At 40.8% G+C, this 19,273-nt stretch overlaps 1 protein-coding gene across 6 annotated transcripts in view; it reads right to left on the bottom strand.

Moving 5' to 3' along the window:
- The window catches only part of ehbp1 (EH domain binding protein 1), a 360,301-nt gene that overhangs the window by 186,856 nt on the left and 154,172 nt on the right, over positions 1 to 19,273 (bottom strand). For all 6 annotated transcript variants that reach the window (XM_061911324.1, XM_061911326.1, XM_061911325.1 and 3 more), the window contains one exon: positions 3,466 to 3,644. In XM_061911324.1, coding sequence (XP_061767308.1) covers positions 3,466 to 3,644 — 179 coding nt within the window. The remainder of the gene's footprint in view (positions 1 to 3,465; positions 3,645 to 19,273) is intronic.

Raw genomic sequence — 19,273 nt, 5'->3', positions numbered from 1 at the left:
CCCGTAGGGACCACAGCTGAGAAACACAGATTTTTTGGGCGGCCCTCTGTTGGTTAGGAAACACTGATTTAAAGACACTTCCTTTCGTTTCTGTTGGGCCGCATAAAAGTATCTGCTTCACAGATGTGGTACTCAGTTTTAATAGAATTTTCCACCAGTTATGGTATGATAGTTTATTTGAGAATCATATATACTTTTATTATTATTAAGTTCCAAAGAATTTATTTTATCACTGTTTAATTGTATGTACATTTATTTTTCATCACTTTTTAAGAGTCGCTTCTTTTGTATTGCATTTGATTAGTATTTATTTTTTTAGTCAGCCTGACCTAAGCCTTATTAATAATATTTGTGATTAACACATGCATTGATATCTTTTGACAAGGTTTGAACTGTAAGTAGCTTAGCTATAATTATTGAATATGATTAAAATCAAAAGTTAGATTACTAATTCAATGTTCATATTTACGTGGACCAGGGGCCCCTATGTTGTGGACAGGGTGGAACCCCTGATCCAAACCACAAAGTTGTTTTTGTCTTAATATTTATTTAATTTAAACATGTTGAACCACATTGGATTTGTTTTAGTGCGTAAATGTGAATAATACCAGCCCTTAATATTTCAATATAGTTCCAAAAAAATTAAGAATGCCTATAAGATATTTTGTAAAAAAATAAATAAATAAATAAAAAGCCAAATTCAGCTCAATAAGTTATATGTATCCCAGACTATAAGCCGCTACTTTTTTCCTACACTTTGAGCCCTGCGATTTATAAGACAGAATGTTTAATTTATAGATTTTTCTTCGCTGGTGGCTATAATAATAATAAATTTTTATTTTTTTTATTTTTTAATGCGGGTGCTGCAATGACCTTCTATTCACCAGCAGTGCTTTTTTTTCCCCCCAACCAAAGTGTCACTTAGGCCTCTAGCTTTCCATAGCGTTTCTACTAGTATGGACTCTTCATACACCACTCCAAGAAACATTTGTGAGTTTTACAATATACCAAAACTGTTTATACTTACTAAACCATCCCATGTGTGATGTCTGTAGGAGTGTTTTCATGCATATTTGTACACGCTATCGTAACGTAATGACGCTAGCGTTGTTAGCATTAGCTAACATGCTCATATGTTTAAGAGTGTCTGTATTAGTAATAATGCCATACAATTGCATTATTTTTGTATTGTTTCGCTTAAGTGAATTCACCAAAACTTCACCGTGGAGTTATTGAGTCTGTTTAGCTAATTGGAGAGCTAGCTAAGAACCATTACGATGAATTCTGTTTTGTTTGATCAGCCGTTTCACTGCCCTGTTACAGACACTGTTTGGAAGGTTTGTAAATAAAAATGAACAGAATATTACTCTGCAAAAAACACATTTCGCAACATAAATATCTGCTAAAATGGAATAATATTTTTTCTTTTAAAATTTAGTAGGTGCATCTTATATCTCGGTGCGCTCTAAAGTCCGTATTTAAAAAACTGAGCTCAGTGGCCTTGTGGTTAGAAAGTCCGCCCTGAGATCGGTAGGTCGTGAATTCAAACCCCGGCCGAGTCATACCAAAGACTATAATATGGGACCCATTACTTCCGGGTACAACGGCTTCCTCCCACTTCCAAAGACATGCACCTGGAGATTGGTTGATTGGCAACACTAAATTGGGCCTAGTGTGTGGCGACTTGTCCAGGGTGTACCCCGCCTTCAGCCCGAATGGAGCTGAGATAGGCCCCAGCACCCCCCGCGACCCCAAAAAGAGACAAGCGCTAAAAAAATGGATGGATGGATGGATGGATACCTCCCTTCTTGGCACTCAGCATCAAAGGTTAGAATTTGGGGTTAAATCACCAAAATGATTCCTGAGCGCTGCTGCTGCTCACTGCTCCCCTCACCTCCCAGGGTGTGGATTAAATGCACAGAGTAATTTCACCACACCTTGTGTATGTGTGTTACTATCAGTGGTACTTAATTAAATACAGTCTGCTTTTTCATTAAATTATCCTTACATTTTCTCTTTTCTGCTCTTTATGCCCAAATTTTTTTTATTTTTTAAACATTTTTGATTGTGTTTTTAGAATGTGCCCTGCACGTTGGACAGGCCTGGCTTAAAGATTTAAAAACATCTTACAACATACAGGGAGGTCAGTAAAAAGCTATGAATGTGTTTTTCACATTCATGTTATGTATTTTATTTTACAGGCCTACTAAAACCCACTACTACCGACCACGCAGTCTGATAGGTTTTATATCAGTGATGAAATATTAACATTGCAACACATGCCAATACGGCCTTTTTAGTTTACTAAATTGCAATTTTAAATTTCCCGCGAAGTGTCGTGTTGAAAACGTCGCGGAATGATGACTCGTTTGATGACGCGTGCGTTTGACGTCTCGGGTTGTAGCGGACATTATTCTCCAGCCCGATCCAAACTATAAGTAGTCTGCTTTAATCGCAAAATCAAACAGTATTCTGGACATCTCTGTTGGTGAATCTTTTGCAATTTGTTCAATTAATAATGGAGAAGTATAAGTAGAAAGAATGAGATGGGAAGCTTTAGCCTTTAGCCACACAAACCCACGGTGTTTCCTTGTTTAAAATTGCCGAAGGCGAAGCTTTACTATGGATCAGAGCGGTCAAGCGAACATGGATCCCGACCAAATGTCAACCAGCAGTTTTGGTGAGAAAATTGTGGTAAAAAGTTTGCTCTACCGGCGACATCAGTGACATCAGCGGAGCTTCCAGCAGCGTGACTTGCCCCAAAGACACTGGGTCAACACACGTACCCGTGGCCACACCCCTCCACATTTAAAGGTACTATTTAATCTCACTAAAACACTAACACAATAGGCAGATAAGGGATTTTCCAGAATTATCATATTAAATGTGTGTAATAACATCTTCAAGATCATTATATCCACAAATCTTTCATCCTCACTCAAATTAATGGGGAAATTGTCGCTTTCTCGGTCCGAATAGCTCAAGCTGCTGCTGGCTATGATTGTAAACAATGTGAGGATGTGAGGAGCCCTACAACCCGTGACGTCATGGGCACATTGTCTGCTACTTCCGGTAAAGGCAAAGCTTTTTTATTAGCGACCAAAAGTTGCGAACTTTATCGTGGATGTTCTCTACTAAATCTTTTCAGCAAAAATATGGCAATATCGCGAAATGATCAAGTATGACACATAGAATGGACCTGCTATCCCCGTTTAAATAAGAAAATCTCATTTCAGTAGGCCTTTAAATGAAATAACGTAAAATAATTTTTCAAGCGCATGAAAATAAAAATGTTATAGTACTACATTCAAATTAAGGGTGCAATTATTCCAGACTATTATTGCTCTTTACGCTGCAAGTCAAAATCTCTACAATTGTGTTTCCTAGCATGACATGGCTTGTTTACATTTGAAAGACATGCTCTAAGCGTGTGTGTGTGTGTGTGTGTGTGTGTGTGTGTCGTACATGACGTCGGGCCTGAAGTGATGCAGCAGCGCGCAGAAGGCCAGGCCATTCCTCCAGGACGTGGTGAAGTTGGTGATCTTCACTCCGCGGTAGTTCCTGGTGACCTCGCGGCACCAGGCCAGCAGCGACTGGCTGGCATTGGGCTTCCCTCCCAGAACCGGGCTGGGCACCGGGCTGGGCTGCAAAGCAGAGGGGAGGAAAGGAAAGCATGAGACACACAAACAGTCACTCTTACCGCTCCCTTTTCCACACTGTACATCTCGCCCGTACAGTACTTGATCTTTCCCTTAAACGACAACATCAAGTCTTCAATTAGCCGCTGAGTGCGTATTAGCAGACGAGCAGATGCTGAAAGCGTTCACAAAGAAGCACCTGAGCGTGGCTAATGTAAACATCTTATTAATTAGCTCCGCCTCCGAAGTCTTATCAGGGTCCAAAGCTTTCGCCACGTGGACCCTTTTCCATCGCTCTCTCTCCAAATCCCTAAAATCCTTGATAACAGAGGGACACTGTTCTTCCTGGTGCAGCCAGCAGGATCAAAACTATTGCACTCTTTTTCTTGGCATGCCATCAATCTGGTAAATGGCTAGTGATGGTTAGTGATGAGCAATATGTGATTCATGTGATGATGATCTTTAGGGAAAATCAGTTTTTGAGGAAGATACATGGCAGCAGCAAAGCTTCAATTGTGTATATAAAAAAAAGCAGAGTTGTGGCCACCCAGCCCCCTCTGTTGGCCTCTATCCGCTACTACACGTGCATAACACATTGTTGCGCTGGGGATGAATATATACTGTATACTCTCACAAATGAGCCGGGAAGGACAATAAAGTAGATTATTAAGACTCTTACAGGGGTCATGTTGTGATTTTTGTTTTACATTTAAAACACTTCCTTGTGGTCTACATAAAGGTGATTCTTTGGTCAAAATGTTGCATACATTATGTTTTACAGACCATCTTCAAGCTGCTTTCTGACCATCTCATCAGGGTGCGTCGTTTTGTGGGAGGTCTTAGTTACGTGCCTCCACTTCAACAGCGTCTTCTCCCCGTCAACCAATGTCGTAGATTTTAAGGCTTCTATGTGTAGTCTACTGACAGATTATGTTAGAACTGTACGCTATATTGTATTAGAAATCGCAATAGCTGAGGGTGTGTGTGTGTGTATACTGTATATATATATATTTTTTTTTTTTTTAGGAAGCACATAACATGTAATTAATAATGAATAATCACAGGTCTAGAGTGGGATTAATCTGATTTAGAAAAATATCCCCTTGACAGCCCTAATATATCTATATGTACATATTAATATACATACATTTGTATATATACACTGTATATACATAACAATGTCTACATACATGTGTGTATATACTTATGCATATATACACACATATGTATGGACTGTTTTTATCGATACATATACACATGTATACATATACATTTATATAAATACATACATATATATAAATATATGTGTATATACCATATTTCCTTGAATTGCCGCCGGGGCGCTAATTAAGGCATGCGGTAAAAGTAAGCATGGGCTAATTATTTTAAAACCTCTTCTCACCTCGGCACTTACCAAAGGCATGCAGTAAAAATTTGAATAGCTTTTAATCTTCTTCCCTTTATGCGATTTCAAATTACCAGTATGGAAATCAGCCTCCTCCATTTTGAAAGTGATGACAGGGGAAGTGTCACTTGTGACGTCACGAGTTTGACCAGGCGGTAATACTAAGCATGCGCTAGTTATTTTGCGAAGCGAGTTTGACCCGGCAGTAATTCAAGGCAGGCGCATACTATATGCCCTGCGGCAATTCAAGGAAATACGGTATATATTCATATGCAGTGGGGCAAAAAAGTATTTAGTCAGCCACCGATTGTGCAAGTTCTCCCACTTAAAATGATGACAGAGGTCTGTAATTTTCATCATAGGTACACTTCAACTGTGAGAGACAGAATGTGAAAAAAAATTCAGGAATTCACATTGTAGGAATTTTAAATAATTTATTTTTAAATTATGGTGGAAAATAAGTATTTAGTCAACCATCCAAAGCTCTCATTGATGGAAGGAGGTTTTGGCTCAAAATCTCACAATACATGGCCGCATTCATTCTTTCCTGAACACGGATAAACCGTCCTGTCCCCTTAGCAGAAAAACAGCCCCAAAGCATGATGTTTCCACCCCCATGCTTCACAGTAGGTGTGGTGTTCTTGGGATGCAACTTAGTATTCTTCTTCCTCCAAACACGACGAGTTGAGTTTTTACCAAAATGGATACATGGATGATACAGCAGAGGATTGGGAGAATGCCGTGTGGTCAGATGAAACCAAAATAGAACTTTTTGGTATAATCGCAACTCGTCGTGTTTGGAGGAAGAAGAATACTGAGTGGCATCCCAAGAACACCACACCTACTGTGAAGCATAGGGGTGGAAACATCATGCTTTGGGGCTGTTTTTCTGCTAAGGGGACAGGACGATTGATCCGTGTTAAGGAAAGAATGAATGGGGCCATGTAGCATGAGATTTTGAGCCAAAACCTCCTTCCATCAGTGAGAGCTTTGGATGATTGACCAAATACTTATTTTTCACCATAATTTACAAATAAAGTCTTAAAAATTCCTACAATGTGAATTCCGGGATTCCGCTATCAATATCCTCAAACCCAAATCTTTCATCCTCGCTCAAATTAATGGGGAAATTGTTGTTTTCTCGGTCTGAATAACTGTTTTTGTTGGAGGCTCCCATTAAAACCAATGTGAATATATGAGGAGCCATCAACATGTGACGTCATCGTCTGCGACCTCTGGTAGAGGCAGGGCTTTTCTCCAGTTGCGAACTTTATCGTGGATGTTCTCTACTAAATCCTTTCAGCAAAAATATGGCAATATTGCGAAATGATCAAGTATGACACATAGAATGGACCTGCTATCCCCGTTTAAATAAGAAAATCTCATTTCAGTAGGCCTTTAATGTGCTTACTTTCGTTTTACAGTGCAACCAGTGAACACGAGACGTCACAAGTGCCAAGATGAAAGACTGGAGGCAGTCACTACTAGCAGCTCATGACCTTTGTGCCCCGTGTGTGTGTGTGTGTGTGTGTGTGTGTGTGTGTGTGTTGAGTAAAAGAAAGGCCCCTATGGCTGTCTGAGTACAGGGAGACGGCAGCAGGAGCCTGAGGGGCAGACACTTGACATTTCCGGCTCATCTTTAAAAGAGGGCCTTAACCTTTCCCCATACCTTCTGCAGACACGTTTTTGGGGCTTCGACAACGTCTGAGTGCCGCCCAAATAAACTGAAGCGGAAGGAATACAAATCTATATGGCGATCCAGCAAGGAACACGTCACTGACGAATGCAACACAATACAGGTGATGAACACAAAAGAACATGACTGGTTGGTTGAGCTGCATTGTGTGTGTGTATTATTAAGTGTGTGTGTGTTGAGGTGTGGAGTGGTCTTTCTCCAGGCCTTCCCTCTCCGGCTCTTTCAAGTGACGGTGGAAAGTAGCCGTCTAATTTTAGCACCCTAATTACCTGGGATTAGACACCAGGTGCTATTATAGCAATTAGACACATGGCGCGCTGCGGGGGCCACAGACCTAGCACCCTAGCCCACGGAAAACACACGCATCGGCCGGAGGGAAAACAACAGCCACACACACACACACACACACACACACACACACACACACACACACACACACACACACACACACACACACACACACACACAAGGCATAACCAGCGGGACAGGCTCACTTGACTGCTGTATGTGGGACTGAGCCAATAGTGCTTATTCCAACAAGTAGGCAATCATTTGCAATTTAGGAATCACTTGAGAACCTATAAGGGACAAGCGGTAGAAAATGTATGGACTTGAGAACACAACTTCTCAAATATTGGCCGTCGCTTTACTTAACTGCAGAGAGTAATCTCCAGGGGTACCTCGGGGAAAGAAGCTAAATTGGTACCTCAAAAACTGGGGCCCAACTTTTCGACTACAGAGGGTACCCACTCAAGTGAATTATTAATTGAATTATTATATTTATATAGCGCTTTTTCCTCAAGTGACTCAAAGCGCTTTACATAGTGAAACCCAATATCTAAGTTACAATTAAACCAGTGTGGGTGGCACTGGGAGCAGGTGGGTTAAGTGTCTTGCCCAAAGACACAACGGCATTGACTAAGATGGCGGAAGCGGGGATCGAACCTGCAACACTCAAGTTGCTGACACGGCTGCTCTACCAACCGAGCTATAGCGTATTAACATTTAATTAGTAATTTTACTCCTGATTTTAATGGTATTTGATGGTACATATCTAACCTTTTTACAGTTTAACAGGATGAACCTTGTCAAATGAAATGAAAGCATGTGTCAATCACAAAGATTATCAAGGCTTAGGTCAGACTCATTACATAAATAAATATTTAAATATACTGAGACTCATAAAAACTGATGAAAAATGAATGTACATACAATTACGCGAGGCTAAAATGAGTAAAGTCACCAGCTTTGGTGTCACTATAGAGAGTGATTTTAAACTTGACAAACAAGTCAATGGCGTTTTAAAATTGTCTGTTTATCAACTCGTCGTGTTTGGAAGAAGAATAATACTGAGTTGCATGCCAAGAACATCACACCTACTGTGAAGCATGGGGGTGGAAACATCATGCTTTGGGGCTGTTTTTCTGCTAAGGGGACAGGGCGATTGATCCGTGTTCAGGAAAGAATGAATGGGGCCATATATCGTGAAATTTTGAGCCAACACCTCCTTCCATCAGTGAGAGCTTTGAATGATTGACCAAATACTTATTTCCCACCATAATGTACAAATAAATTCTTTAAAATTCCTACAATGTGAATTCCTGGATTTTTTTTCACATTCTGTCTCTCACAGTTGAAGTGTACCTATGATGAAAATTACAGACCTCTGTCATCATTTTAAGTGGCTGACTACATACGTTTTTGCCCCACTGTATATGATATCATGTCATCGATTGGAAAATGCATTTTTAGACAATGTGATTTTCCTGAGCGGCTAGGAGACTCTGAGAGTAACAAGCAACAAGCGGTAGTAAATGGATTAGGAAGGACAAACTTAAAATAAATAAATAAATAAAATGTATTATTATTATTATTTTTTTAATTTGGGACTTCCCGCGGGCCAGATCACGAATGCTGGTGGGCCGTAGTTTGGGGACCACTGGGTTAGAGTGTCCGCCCTGACTTCGGTAAGGTTGTGAGTTCAAACCCCGGCCGAGTCATACCAAAGACTGTAAAAATGGGACCCATTACCTCCCCGCTGGACACTCAGCATCAAGGGTTGGAATTGGGGGTTAAATGACCAGAAATGTTTCCCGGGCGCGGCACCGCTGCTGCTCACTGCTCCCCTCACCTCCCAGGGGGTGAACAAGGTGATGGGTCAAATGCAGAGGACAAATTTCACCACACCTAGTGTGTGTGTGACAATCATTGGTACTTTAACTTTAATTATTGGCTTTATTTTAACAAAAAAGGGTACATTTAACTTTATTTTAACAAAAAAAAAAGGGTACATTAAACATGTTTCTTCGAATATCGCCGGATAGTCGAACCTCGGATTGAGGAGGAATAGTGTGGTTTTCGTCCTGGTCGTGGAACTGTGGACCAGCTCTATACTCTCGGCAGGGTTCTTGAGGGTGCATGGGAGTTTGCCCAACCAGTCTACATGTGCTTTGTGGACTTGGAGAAGGCATTCGACCGTGTCCCTCGGGAAGTCCTGTGGGGAGTGCTTAGAGAGTATGGGGTATCGGAATGTCTTATTGTGGCAGTCCGCTCCCTGTATGATCAGTGTCAGAGCTTGGTCCGCATTGCTGGCAGTAAGTCGGACACGTTTCCAGTGAGGGTTGGACTCCGCCAAGGCTGTCCTTTGTCACCGATTCTGTTCATAACTTTTATGGACAGAATTTCTAGGCGCAGCCAAGGCGTTGAGGGGTTCCGGTTTGGTGGCCACGGGATTAGGTCTCTGCTTTTTGCAGATGATGTAGTCCTGATGGCTTCATCTGGCCGGGATCTTCAGCTCTCACTGGATCGGTTCGCAGCCGAGTGTGAAGCGACCGGAATGAGAATCAGCACCTCCAAGTCCGAGTCCATGGTTCTCGCTCGGAAAAGGGTGGGGTGCCATCTCCGGGTTGGGGAGGAGACCCTGCCCCAAGTGGAGGAGTTCAAGTACCTAGGAGTCTTGTTCACGAGTGGGGGAAGAGTGGATCGTGAGATCGACAGGCGGATCGGTGCGGCGTCTTCAGTAATGCGGACGTTGTATCGATCCGTTGTGGTGAAGAAGGAGCTGAGCCGGAAGGCAAAGCTCTCAATTTACCGGTCGATCTACGTTCCCATCCTCACCTATGGTCATGAGCTTTGGGTCATGACCGAAAGGATAAGATCACGGGTACAAGCGGCCGAAATGAGTTTCCTTCGCCGGGTGGCGGGGCTCTCCCTTAGAGATAGGGTGAGAAGCTCTGCCATCCGGGAGGAGCTCAACGTAAAGCCGCTGCTCCTACACATCGAGAGGAGCCAGATGAAGTGGTTCGGGCATCTGGTCAGGATGCCACCCGAACGCCTCCCTAGGGATGTGTTTAGGGCACGTCCAGCTGATAGGAGGCCACGGGGAAGACCCAGGACACGTTGGAAAGACTATGTCTCCCGGCTGGCCTGGGAACGCCTCGGGATCCCCCGGGAAGAGCTAGACGAAGTGGCTGGAGATAGGGAAGTCTGGGCTTCCCTGCTTAGGCTGCTGCCCCCGCGACCCGACCTCGGATAAGCGGAAGATGATGGATGGATGGATGAAACATGTTTCTTTTTGCAGTTAAGTCTTTAAATAAACCAATGAACATAAAAGACAACTCGTCTTTTAGTAGTAAGTGAACAAACAAAGGCTCCTAATTTGTCTGCTGACATATGCAGTAACATATTGTGTCATTTCTCATTTTATTATTGTGTCAACATAATTAAGGACAAGTGGTAGAAAATTAATTATTAATCTACTTGTTCATTTACTGTTACTTTCTCTTTTAACATGTTCTGTCTACACTTCTGTTAAAATGTAATAATCACTTAGTCCTCTGTTGTTTGATACTTTACATTAGTTTTGGATGATACCAATCATTGGTACTTTAACTTTAACTTTACAAGCTTCACCACTTTAGTCATGTTTTTGCACTTAAGAAACTTTTTTAAGACCTTAGCTCCAGACTCCTCCTGTTTGTTTAATATTGTCATTACTGCCACAAGTGGTGGGAAAGTGTATTACAACCGAGTAACACAGTTGAGAATATTTTTTGGCAGGCCGCTAATGGACCCTAGCCCTATGGTTAACAAACTACTGGTCTAAGGAACCCTAGCTTGTGTTCTACTCTAACAGGGACAAAGTGTGGATTTCAGATGTCACTAGGGGTGTAACGGTATGTGTATTTGTATTGAATCGTTTCGGTACGGGGGTTTCGGTTCGATACGGTGGTGTACCGAACGAGTTTCTAACCTAAAGTCTTAAGCTGCTTTGCTTTTTCTGCCTCTGTCTCAGCACCCAGCATTGTCCCACCCACACAACCATCTGATTGGTTACATATATAGCGGTAACAGCAAATCAGCAGTGCGTATTCAGAGCACAAGTAGTAAATGCTTCAGCATCGAACAGATAGGTGTTTAGCAGGTGTGCATAAGGCAGCGTACTCTCCCCAAATGATAATAAACACCTCCCAGTCAACTACTACTAACATCACTATGAGCCCGTTGACCTTCTAGAAACTTAAACTGCAGCTCAGCTGGCTCGCAGTTCTGGCTTGATGTGAAGGCTAATTGGCTTTTAGCGTAACGTTAGCTAATTGTGTTGTGTGTGTGTGTGTGTGTGTGTGTGTGTGTGTGTGTGTGTTTTTTACGGACAGAAAAGCTTTGAATGGCAGGGTCCCTACTATCACATGTTGATGAAAATATAAAATTTACATAATAAAAATCAACTACAGGCTTCCCAAATGCTGTGATAAATTAAGCATGATGATTTGACTTGAAACTGTTTAATGCTGCACTTTTTATACGTAGAAGAAAAGTTTTGTCTTTTTTTTAAATCTGCGCAACAATTTGAGGCAGTGTAATGTTGATTAACGTGGGCAGAATTATTATAGTGTTCCCAATGTTAAAAGGATAAAGTCATTGTTAAAAAATTTGGTAAATAAATAACCAACAATTTTACATTTTGTGGTTTTCTTACTGTACCGAAAATGAACCGAACAGTGACCTCTAAACCAAAGTACGTACCGAACCGAAATTTTTGTGTACCGTTACACCCCTAGATGTCACTGCAATCAAGGGATCCTCCAGTCATATGAGAGTGGGCCATCACAACTGGTCTTTCCGCCGCTCTCGAAACAACCTAAAACTGTTGTGATCCCTTTAAGATGTCAAGTCCAAACTCTTCCGGCAGACAACGGCATCAAATCTGGGACAAACACCATGTCTACTTTCACAGCAGCCTTTCATTTGGAGCGAAATTCTTACAAGGAGCCAAAATGCGCGGCATTAACTTACAGCAGGGTCCTGCCTGCAGGATTGTGCGCAAGTGTGTGTGTCTTTTATCAGTCTGTGTCACTGTAACACACACACACACACACACACACGCGCACACACACTCACACACAGGCGTGGAGCTAGCTGGGCTGGAGGGTAGGATTAGCAAAGCAATGCTGCGGCCCGCCAACATTCCACATTAAAAAATGAAAAAGGCAACCTTCATTACTATCAGTGGCACATAACCTCCTCCGCTACTATTATACACACGCCGAACAGGCGGGGCCAAGGAATACAACCGCCGACAAGAAAACCCATTATTCCCCGTGCCTCCGTGTCAACAACATACATCCGACTGGGCAAAGAAAGACCGAAAATGGAGGGAGAGCGCCAGAAAAGGGGGGAGGGGGGTTGGGGATTTAAGCTTCCCACAATACCTGAACGACAAGATAGGAGGAAACCTTGGGAATGCAGCTTCCTGTTGCAGTCAGGAGAAGCATTGCACGTGTCAGCAAAATGACTTTGGATTTGCGGCCATTGACTCGCAGCATATTACAAAATGGAGGTCAGTGGAAGGTCTTACAGTACCAGTAGAGTGGAAAAACAAGTTGCCTCCATATTGAAGCTATTATCATACATATCTGATTTATGACACCAAAAAGACTTCCAAAGTTTGCCAATAAATAGATATGATCAAAATTGTATCAAAGTCATAGAGATCCCTGTGCCCCTTTGAGAAATAATGAAGCCAGTCACGAGGTCTAAAAACCCGAATAAGTTTTTCAACTTGTTTAAGTCAGGGTCAAAGTTAATCAATTCATGGTAAAGTAGCAGAAGGAAACACAGATCCCTTCCCCATCAACATCAGCTAATCAAGCAGACTTTGTGAGAGCCAACAACGAATACTTTGGGAAAATTCATGATCCAGACTGCAAAAAGTCAGTGTTCAAAAATACAAAAATGAGGGGTATTTTATCTGAACTAAGCAAAATTATCTGCCAATCGAACAGGAACATTTGGCTCGTCAAGACTTTCCAAAACAAGTAAAATTAGCTAACCTCAATGAACCCAAAAATACTTTAAAATAAGTACATTCTCACTAATAACAACTGTACTACTACTGTACTTTCCTATTGTTTCATTGAAAATAAAAGAGCAAAGTCCATTTGGCTGTCATCGGTTTTAATATGAGACACAATTGTGTCACAGTCATGATTTTTTTTTTATGCTTGAAATAAGAAATTATTACTTTAAAAAATTAATTTTATACTTGTGAGTGTTCATGACACAGCTTTGCAACAGTTGATATTCTAGTTTCAAGCATGTTTTACTCAATATAGGTCATAAAATCTCAGCAATAAACTGTAATATCTTACTGAGATGATTTAGGACCAAAACCCTTAAAACAGGTAAAACACTGACATGAAATCTTCTTAGTGAGAAGAATTATCTTATCAGACAGAAAATAAGCCAATATCACCCATGTTCGAGAAATATATTCTTATTTAGATTTAATTTTGCAGTGCAGGACCATATATTTTTTTAACCCGAACACAAAGAGGATGAATAATACGTTTTAGAAGCCAAGTGCTAAAAGGAAGTAGCTTATTTGTGACACCAACATTTGCAGCATTGCTAGGTACTAAACCATTAAATCTTAATAAAACAAACACTTACTGTCGTATTTCCACTCTCGCTGAAATGTCGACCGACAAACGCTTACATAATTTCGTTTGGATGAATATTCAATCACTTTATCGCTACGTGAAAGTCGACCAGCCTGTCGGTTCATGGCCACATTTGTCTACTACCAAGTGAAAGATGCATTAATTATTATCTAGAATGTACTTTTAGCAAGTGTGAGACCAAGCAGAAGCACACACACGCACGCACGCAAACGCACACACACACACACGCGCACACACACATACACACACACACACATATATAACTATATATACATATACACATATATGTATATACACACACACATATATATATATATATATATATATATATATATATATATATATATATATATATATATATACATACATACATACATACCTACATATATATATATATATATATATATATATATATATATATATATATATACACATATACATACACACAAACATATACACACATATATATACACGCACACACATACATATACATATATATACCGTATTTTCGGACTATAAGTCGCGAAAGTCGACTTATAGTCTTCTCGAGACTATAAGTCGAGAAGACTGCGACTTATAGTCCGAAAAATACGGTATATATATATATATATATATATATATATATATATATATATATATATATATATATATATATAGGTGTAAATATATATATATATATATATATATATATATATATATATATAAAACATGACAAGATAACAAGGAGCTGTTGTTTTTGCGGCGTTTTAGTGTAAATGGAAAAATGGTACCACTGTTTTTTGAAACTGTAAAATTTTGGCGACCGAGCATCCAGTATTTTATTGTTTTTTACCGTAATATCTATTGTCATTATTACACTGTAAGATTTAATGGATAACTTGCTTTAAAATCATAAGTCTATAAGATACTGCTTTTTAATTTAACAAAAAAAACGGTCATGATATTTGTTCTGTTATTTGGAAACACTAAAATAATAGCTCTTATTATTACAGATTATACCAACAATACTTCCCAACCAAAATTCATACAACGTAACAAACATGACATAATTAATATGAATGTTATTATTACAGATTCCTACATAAAGTGCAGGCCTAAAGTTTAGACACACCTTCTAATTTCAATGTGTTTTCTTTACTTCCATGACTATTTACATGGTAGATTGTCACTGAAGGCATCAAAACTTTAACACCTGTGAAGTGAAAAGCCTTTCAGGTGACTATTTCTTAAAGCTCATCGAGAGAATGCCAAGAGTGTGCAAAGCAATAATCTGAGCAAAGGGTGGCTATTTTGAAGACACAAGAATAACAAAAATGTTTGCAGTTATTTCCCCTTTTTTGTTAAGTACATAACTCGGGGGCGGCGTGGCGCAGTGGGAGAGTGGCCGTGCGCGACCCGAGGGTCCCTGGTTCAACCTTGTCATGTCCGTTGTGTCCTGAGCAAGACACTTCACCTTTGCTCCTGATGGGTGCTGGTTAGCGCCTTGCATGGCAGCTCCCTCCATCAGTGTGTGAATGTGTGTGTGAATGGGTAAATGTGGAAGTAGTGTCAAAAGCGCTTTGAGTACCTTGAAGGTAGAAAAGCGCTATACAAGTACAACCCATTTATCATTCATTTATCATTTATAACTCCAAATGTGTTCATTCATAGTTTTAATGCCTTCAGTGACAATCTACAATGTAAATAGTCATGAAAATAAAGAAAACCCATTGAATGGGAAAGGGGGGTCCAAACTTTTGGTCTGTACTGTACATGTATTTTCATTTTAAGAAAAAAATGTAATGTACGATGATATACTTGTTCCAATATTAGAAATATTAAATTAAAAAAAATGCAATTGCATGCAGTACATGTATTTTTTTTGTCAAGAAGGAAAGAACGAATACATTTAGGATGAAAAGATAAAGTACTTCTTTGACTCATATTGTTTCCAAATGAAATGAGGTGTTTGACACATGTGATGCAAGTGGTAGCAAAAAAAAAACAGCTGGTTTAAAAAAAAAAAAAAAAAAAAAACTAGTTTAAAGTGGCAGCTTTGCCTCTCACTCTGGGCCATAACGCTTGAACGGAAAGTTAACGGGCCTCAAAGCCAACGACATAAGCCCGCCAATGCGCGGCGGCGAGAGGAGAGCGCCTCCGTGTCTTTTTCCAATCTCACTTTCATGGCTTCAAAGCGGTGTCAGAGTGTGTCAGATTTGAGGAGGTGTTGAATCTGCTACTCTTTAAAACTTGTAATCCGCTCAAGGAGCCTACGGCAACACAAGACCGTACACACACACACGCACACACACATACTGTACATGCATATACTGTCAGTCTAATGCATGTACACTCCATAGAAAATCATGCAGTGTTGTGCTATAATGGACAGTTCTAAGAAGGTGAGCAAACACACGTTAACACCTTTATCCAACTCACGCACACAGACTTGAGTTGCATATTCACTTCAGCGGGCCGTCCAGCAGGCTTTTGAAAAGCTGCATTTTGATTGGCTACACTCCAACGACCAACACGCTCAATTATTTAATTGCACCCCTTAACCAAACAAACGGATTGCTTAATGTGCGCTTGGCCTCTTTTCATTAGAAAGAATAAAAAAAACAACAAAGAGGACCAAAAAAAAAAAAAAAACACGTCATCTTACCCATGAAACTACGCCTCCGATTTCAAACGCCGCCTGCATGGGAGCAGAGAGCAGGAAGCAAAGTCCAATCAAAAGTTCAATTATGTAAATGGAGATGTGGAGAGGATGGAACAATGTGCGGGTGTGGGGACAAAAGGCTGGAACAGGAGAAGAGAGAGAATGTAGCGTGAAAAATAATACACATTAACATACAAAAGGAAATATCGCATTACTGTTGTAATCGCGCGGAGGGAGTGGGGTGGGGGTGCGGGCGTCTGTGTGCATGTACGTGTGACCGCGCATGCAGACGCCGCTAAGTGACATCAGGCATCAGCAGACGGCAGGGATCGCTGCGTCTCACGGTGTTGACACGCCGCCTGCGACGCAAAGTGAAACAAGAACTTGTAAAGATGTAGAACTTGAAAGCAATAAAATAACCATACAAACCCTGTTTCCATATGAGTTGGGAAATTGTGCTAAATGTAAATATAAATGGAATACAATGATTTCCAAATCCTTTTCAACCCAGTTGAATATGCTACAAAGACAACATAGTTGATGTTCAAACTGATAAACATTTTTTTTTTTTGCAAATAATCATTAACTTTAGAAGTTGATGCCAGCAACACGTGACAAAGAAGTTGGGAAAGGTGGCAATAAATACTGATAAAGTTGAGGAATGCTCATCAAACACTTATTTGGAACATCCCAAAAGTGTGCAGGCTAATTGGGTACAGGTGGGTGCCATGATTGGGTACAAAAACAGCTTCCCAAAAAATGCTCAGTCTTTCACAAGAAAGGATGGGGCGAGGTACACCCCTTTGTCCACAACTGCGTGAGCAAATAGTCAAACAGTTTAAGAACAACGCTTCTCAAAGTGCAATTGCAAGAAATTTAGGGATTTCAACATCTACGGTCCATAATATCATCAAAAGATTCAGAGAATATGGAGAAATCACTCCACGTAAGCGGCATGGCCGTTAACTAACATTGAATGATCGTGACCTTCGATCCCTCAGATGGCACCTTATCAAAAAGTGACATCAATCTCTAAAGGATATCACCACATGGGCTCAGGAACACTTCAGAAAACCACTGTCACTAAATATAGTTTGTCGCTACATCTGTAAGTGCAAGTTAAAGCTCTACTATGCAAAGTGAAGGTAATTTATCAACATCCAAAAACGCTGTCGGCTTCTCTAGGCCCGAGATCATCTAAGATGGACTGATACAAAGTGGAAAAGTGTTCTGTGGTCTGACGGGTCCACATTTCAAATTGTTTTTGAAAATATTCGACATTGTGTCATCCGGACCAAAGGGGAAGCGAACCATCCAGACTGTTATCGACGCAAAGTTCAAAAGTCAGTATCTGTGAGGGTATGTGGGTGCATTAATGCCCAAGGCATGGGTAACTTACACATCTGTGAAGGCACCATTAATGCTGAAAGGTACATCCAGGTTTTGGAACAACATATGCTGCCATCTAAGCGCCGTCTTTTTCATGGACGCCCCTGCTTATTTCAATGACAATGCCAAGCCACATTCAGCCCGTTTTACAACAGCGTGGTTTCGTAAAAAAAGAGTGCAGGTACTTTCCTGGCCCGCTTGCAGTCCAGACCTGTCCCCCATCGAAAATGTGTGGCGCATTATGAAGCGTAAAATACGACAGCGGAGACCCCGGACTGTTGAACGACAGAAGCTCTACATAAAACAAGAATGGGAAAGAATTCCACTTTCAAAGCTTCAACAATTAAGTTTCCTCAGTTCCCAAACATTTATTGAGTGTTGTTAAAAGAAAAGGTGATGTAACACAGTGGTGAACATACCCTTTCCCAACTACTTTGGCATGTGTTGCAGCCATGAAATTCTAAGTTAATTATTATTTGCAATTTTTTAAAAATATATTTTTAAGTATTTCTTATATTTAGCCGTACATGAACGAGTATACCCGTTCGTCCACCGTGTTCAATGCAAAAGTCTGAGCTACAAAATTTGCAGGCAGCATACTCCTTCCCCTTCGAGCTGTCCTGGATGAACTGAAATTATTTTTTTCCAATCATTTTGGAGCTTGCAAGCATACTTCTTCTTCTCACTCGTCGTTGCCATGTCTCTTCTTCGTTCTTCTGCTTCGTCCCTGTTATGTTTTTGGACATTAGTACTTGCCGTAGTTTTGACGCAATGCATGATGGAAATCCGGATGTTGTGTGTCAGAGTATTAACGTGACACACGCTGAGAAATAGCTCCGTGCCTGCCTACTTTATGGGTTATAGATAAACCTATGGATAACGGAGACATATATAATAGTCTCCTTTTCAGGCGAGAGAGGACGCTAAAGGCAGTGCCTTTAAGGCACGCCCCCAATGTTGTTGGCCGGGTGGAAATCGGGAGAAATTCGGGAGGATGGTTGCTCCGGGAGATTTTCGGGAGGGGCACTGAAATTCGTGAGTCTCCCGGGAATATTGGGAGGGTTGGCAGGTATTATAGTGCGCAATAAAAGAGTCATATTATTTGTATTTTCTTTTTAATGTTAAACACTTCCTTGAGGGCTACATAACATGTAATGGTGGTTCTTTGCATGGATCATCTTCAAACCGCTTTCTGACAGTCACTTACGGATGTGGCGTTTTGTGGGTGGTCTTATTTACGTAGCTCACTTTTGGCAGCGTCTTCTCTCCGTCATCTTTGTTGTAGCGGTGTAGCGTTTATGGACGGGAGAGGTAGAAGTGTCAAAAGATGGAGCTAACGGTTTTAATGACATTCAGACTTTACTTCAATCAATAACCAAGCAAAATCCTCATCCAGAAACAACAACATAGGAAATGTGTCCCGTGAAAGACCGTCCGACCGGAACTCTCCAAAGTTCCTTGGGTGAATAATGTAAACTCACTACACCGGTATGTTTTAGCGCTTTCGTGGCGAGTTTACCGACAGATATAAGTAAGAACTTT

This window comes from Nerophis ophidion, linkage group LG09 (assembly GCF_033978795.1).
Source record: "Nerophis ophidion isolate RoL-2023_Sa linkage group LG09, RoL_Noph_v1.0, whole genome shotgun sequence".
NCBI classification, from domain to species: Eukaryota; Metazoa; Chordata; class Actinopteri; order Syngnathiformes; family Syngnathidae; genus Nerophis; species Nerophis ophidion.
This window is presented reverse-complemented; position numbering and strand designations above follow the sequence as displayed.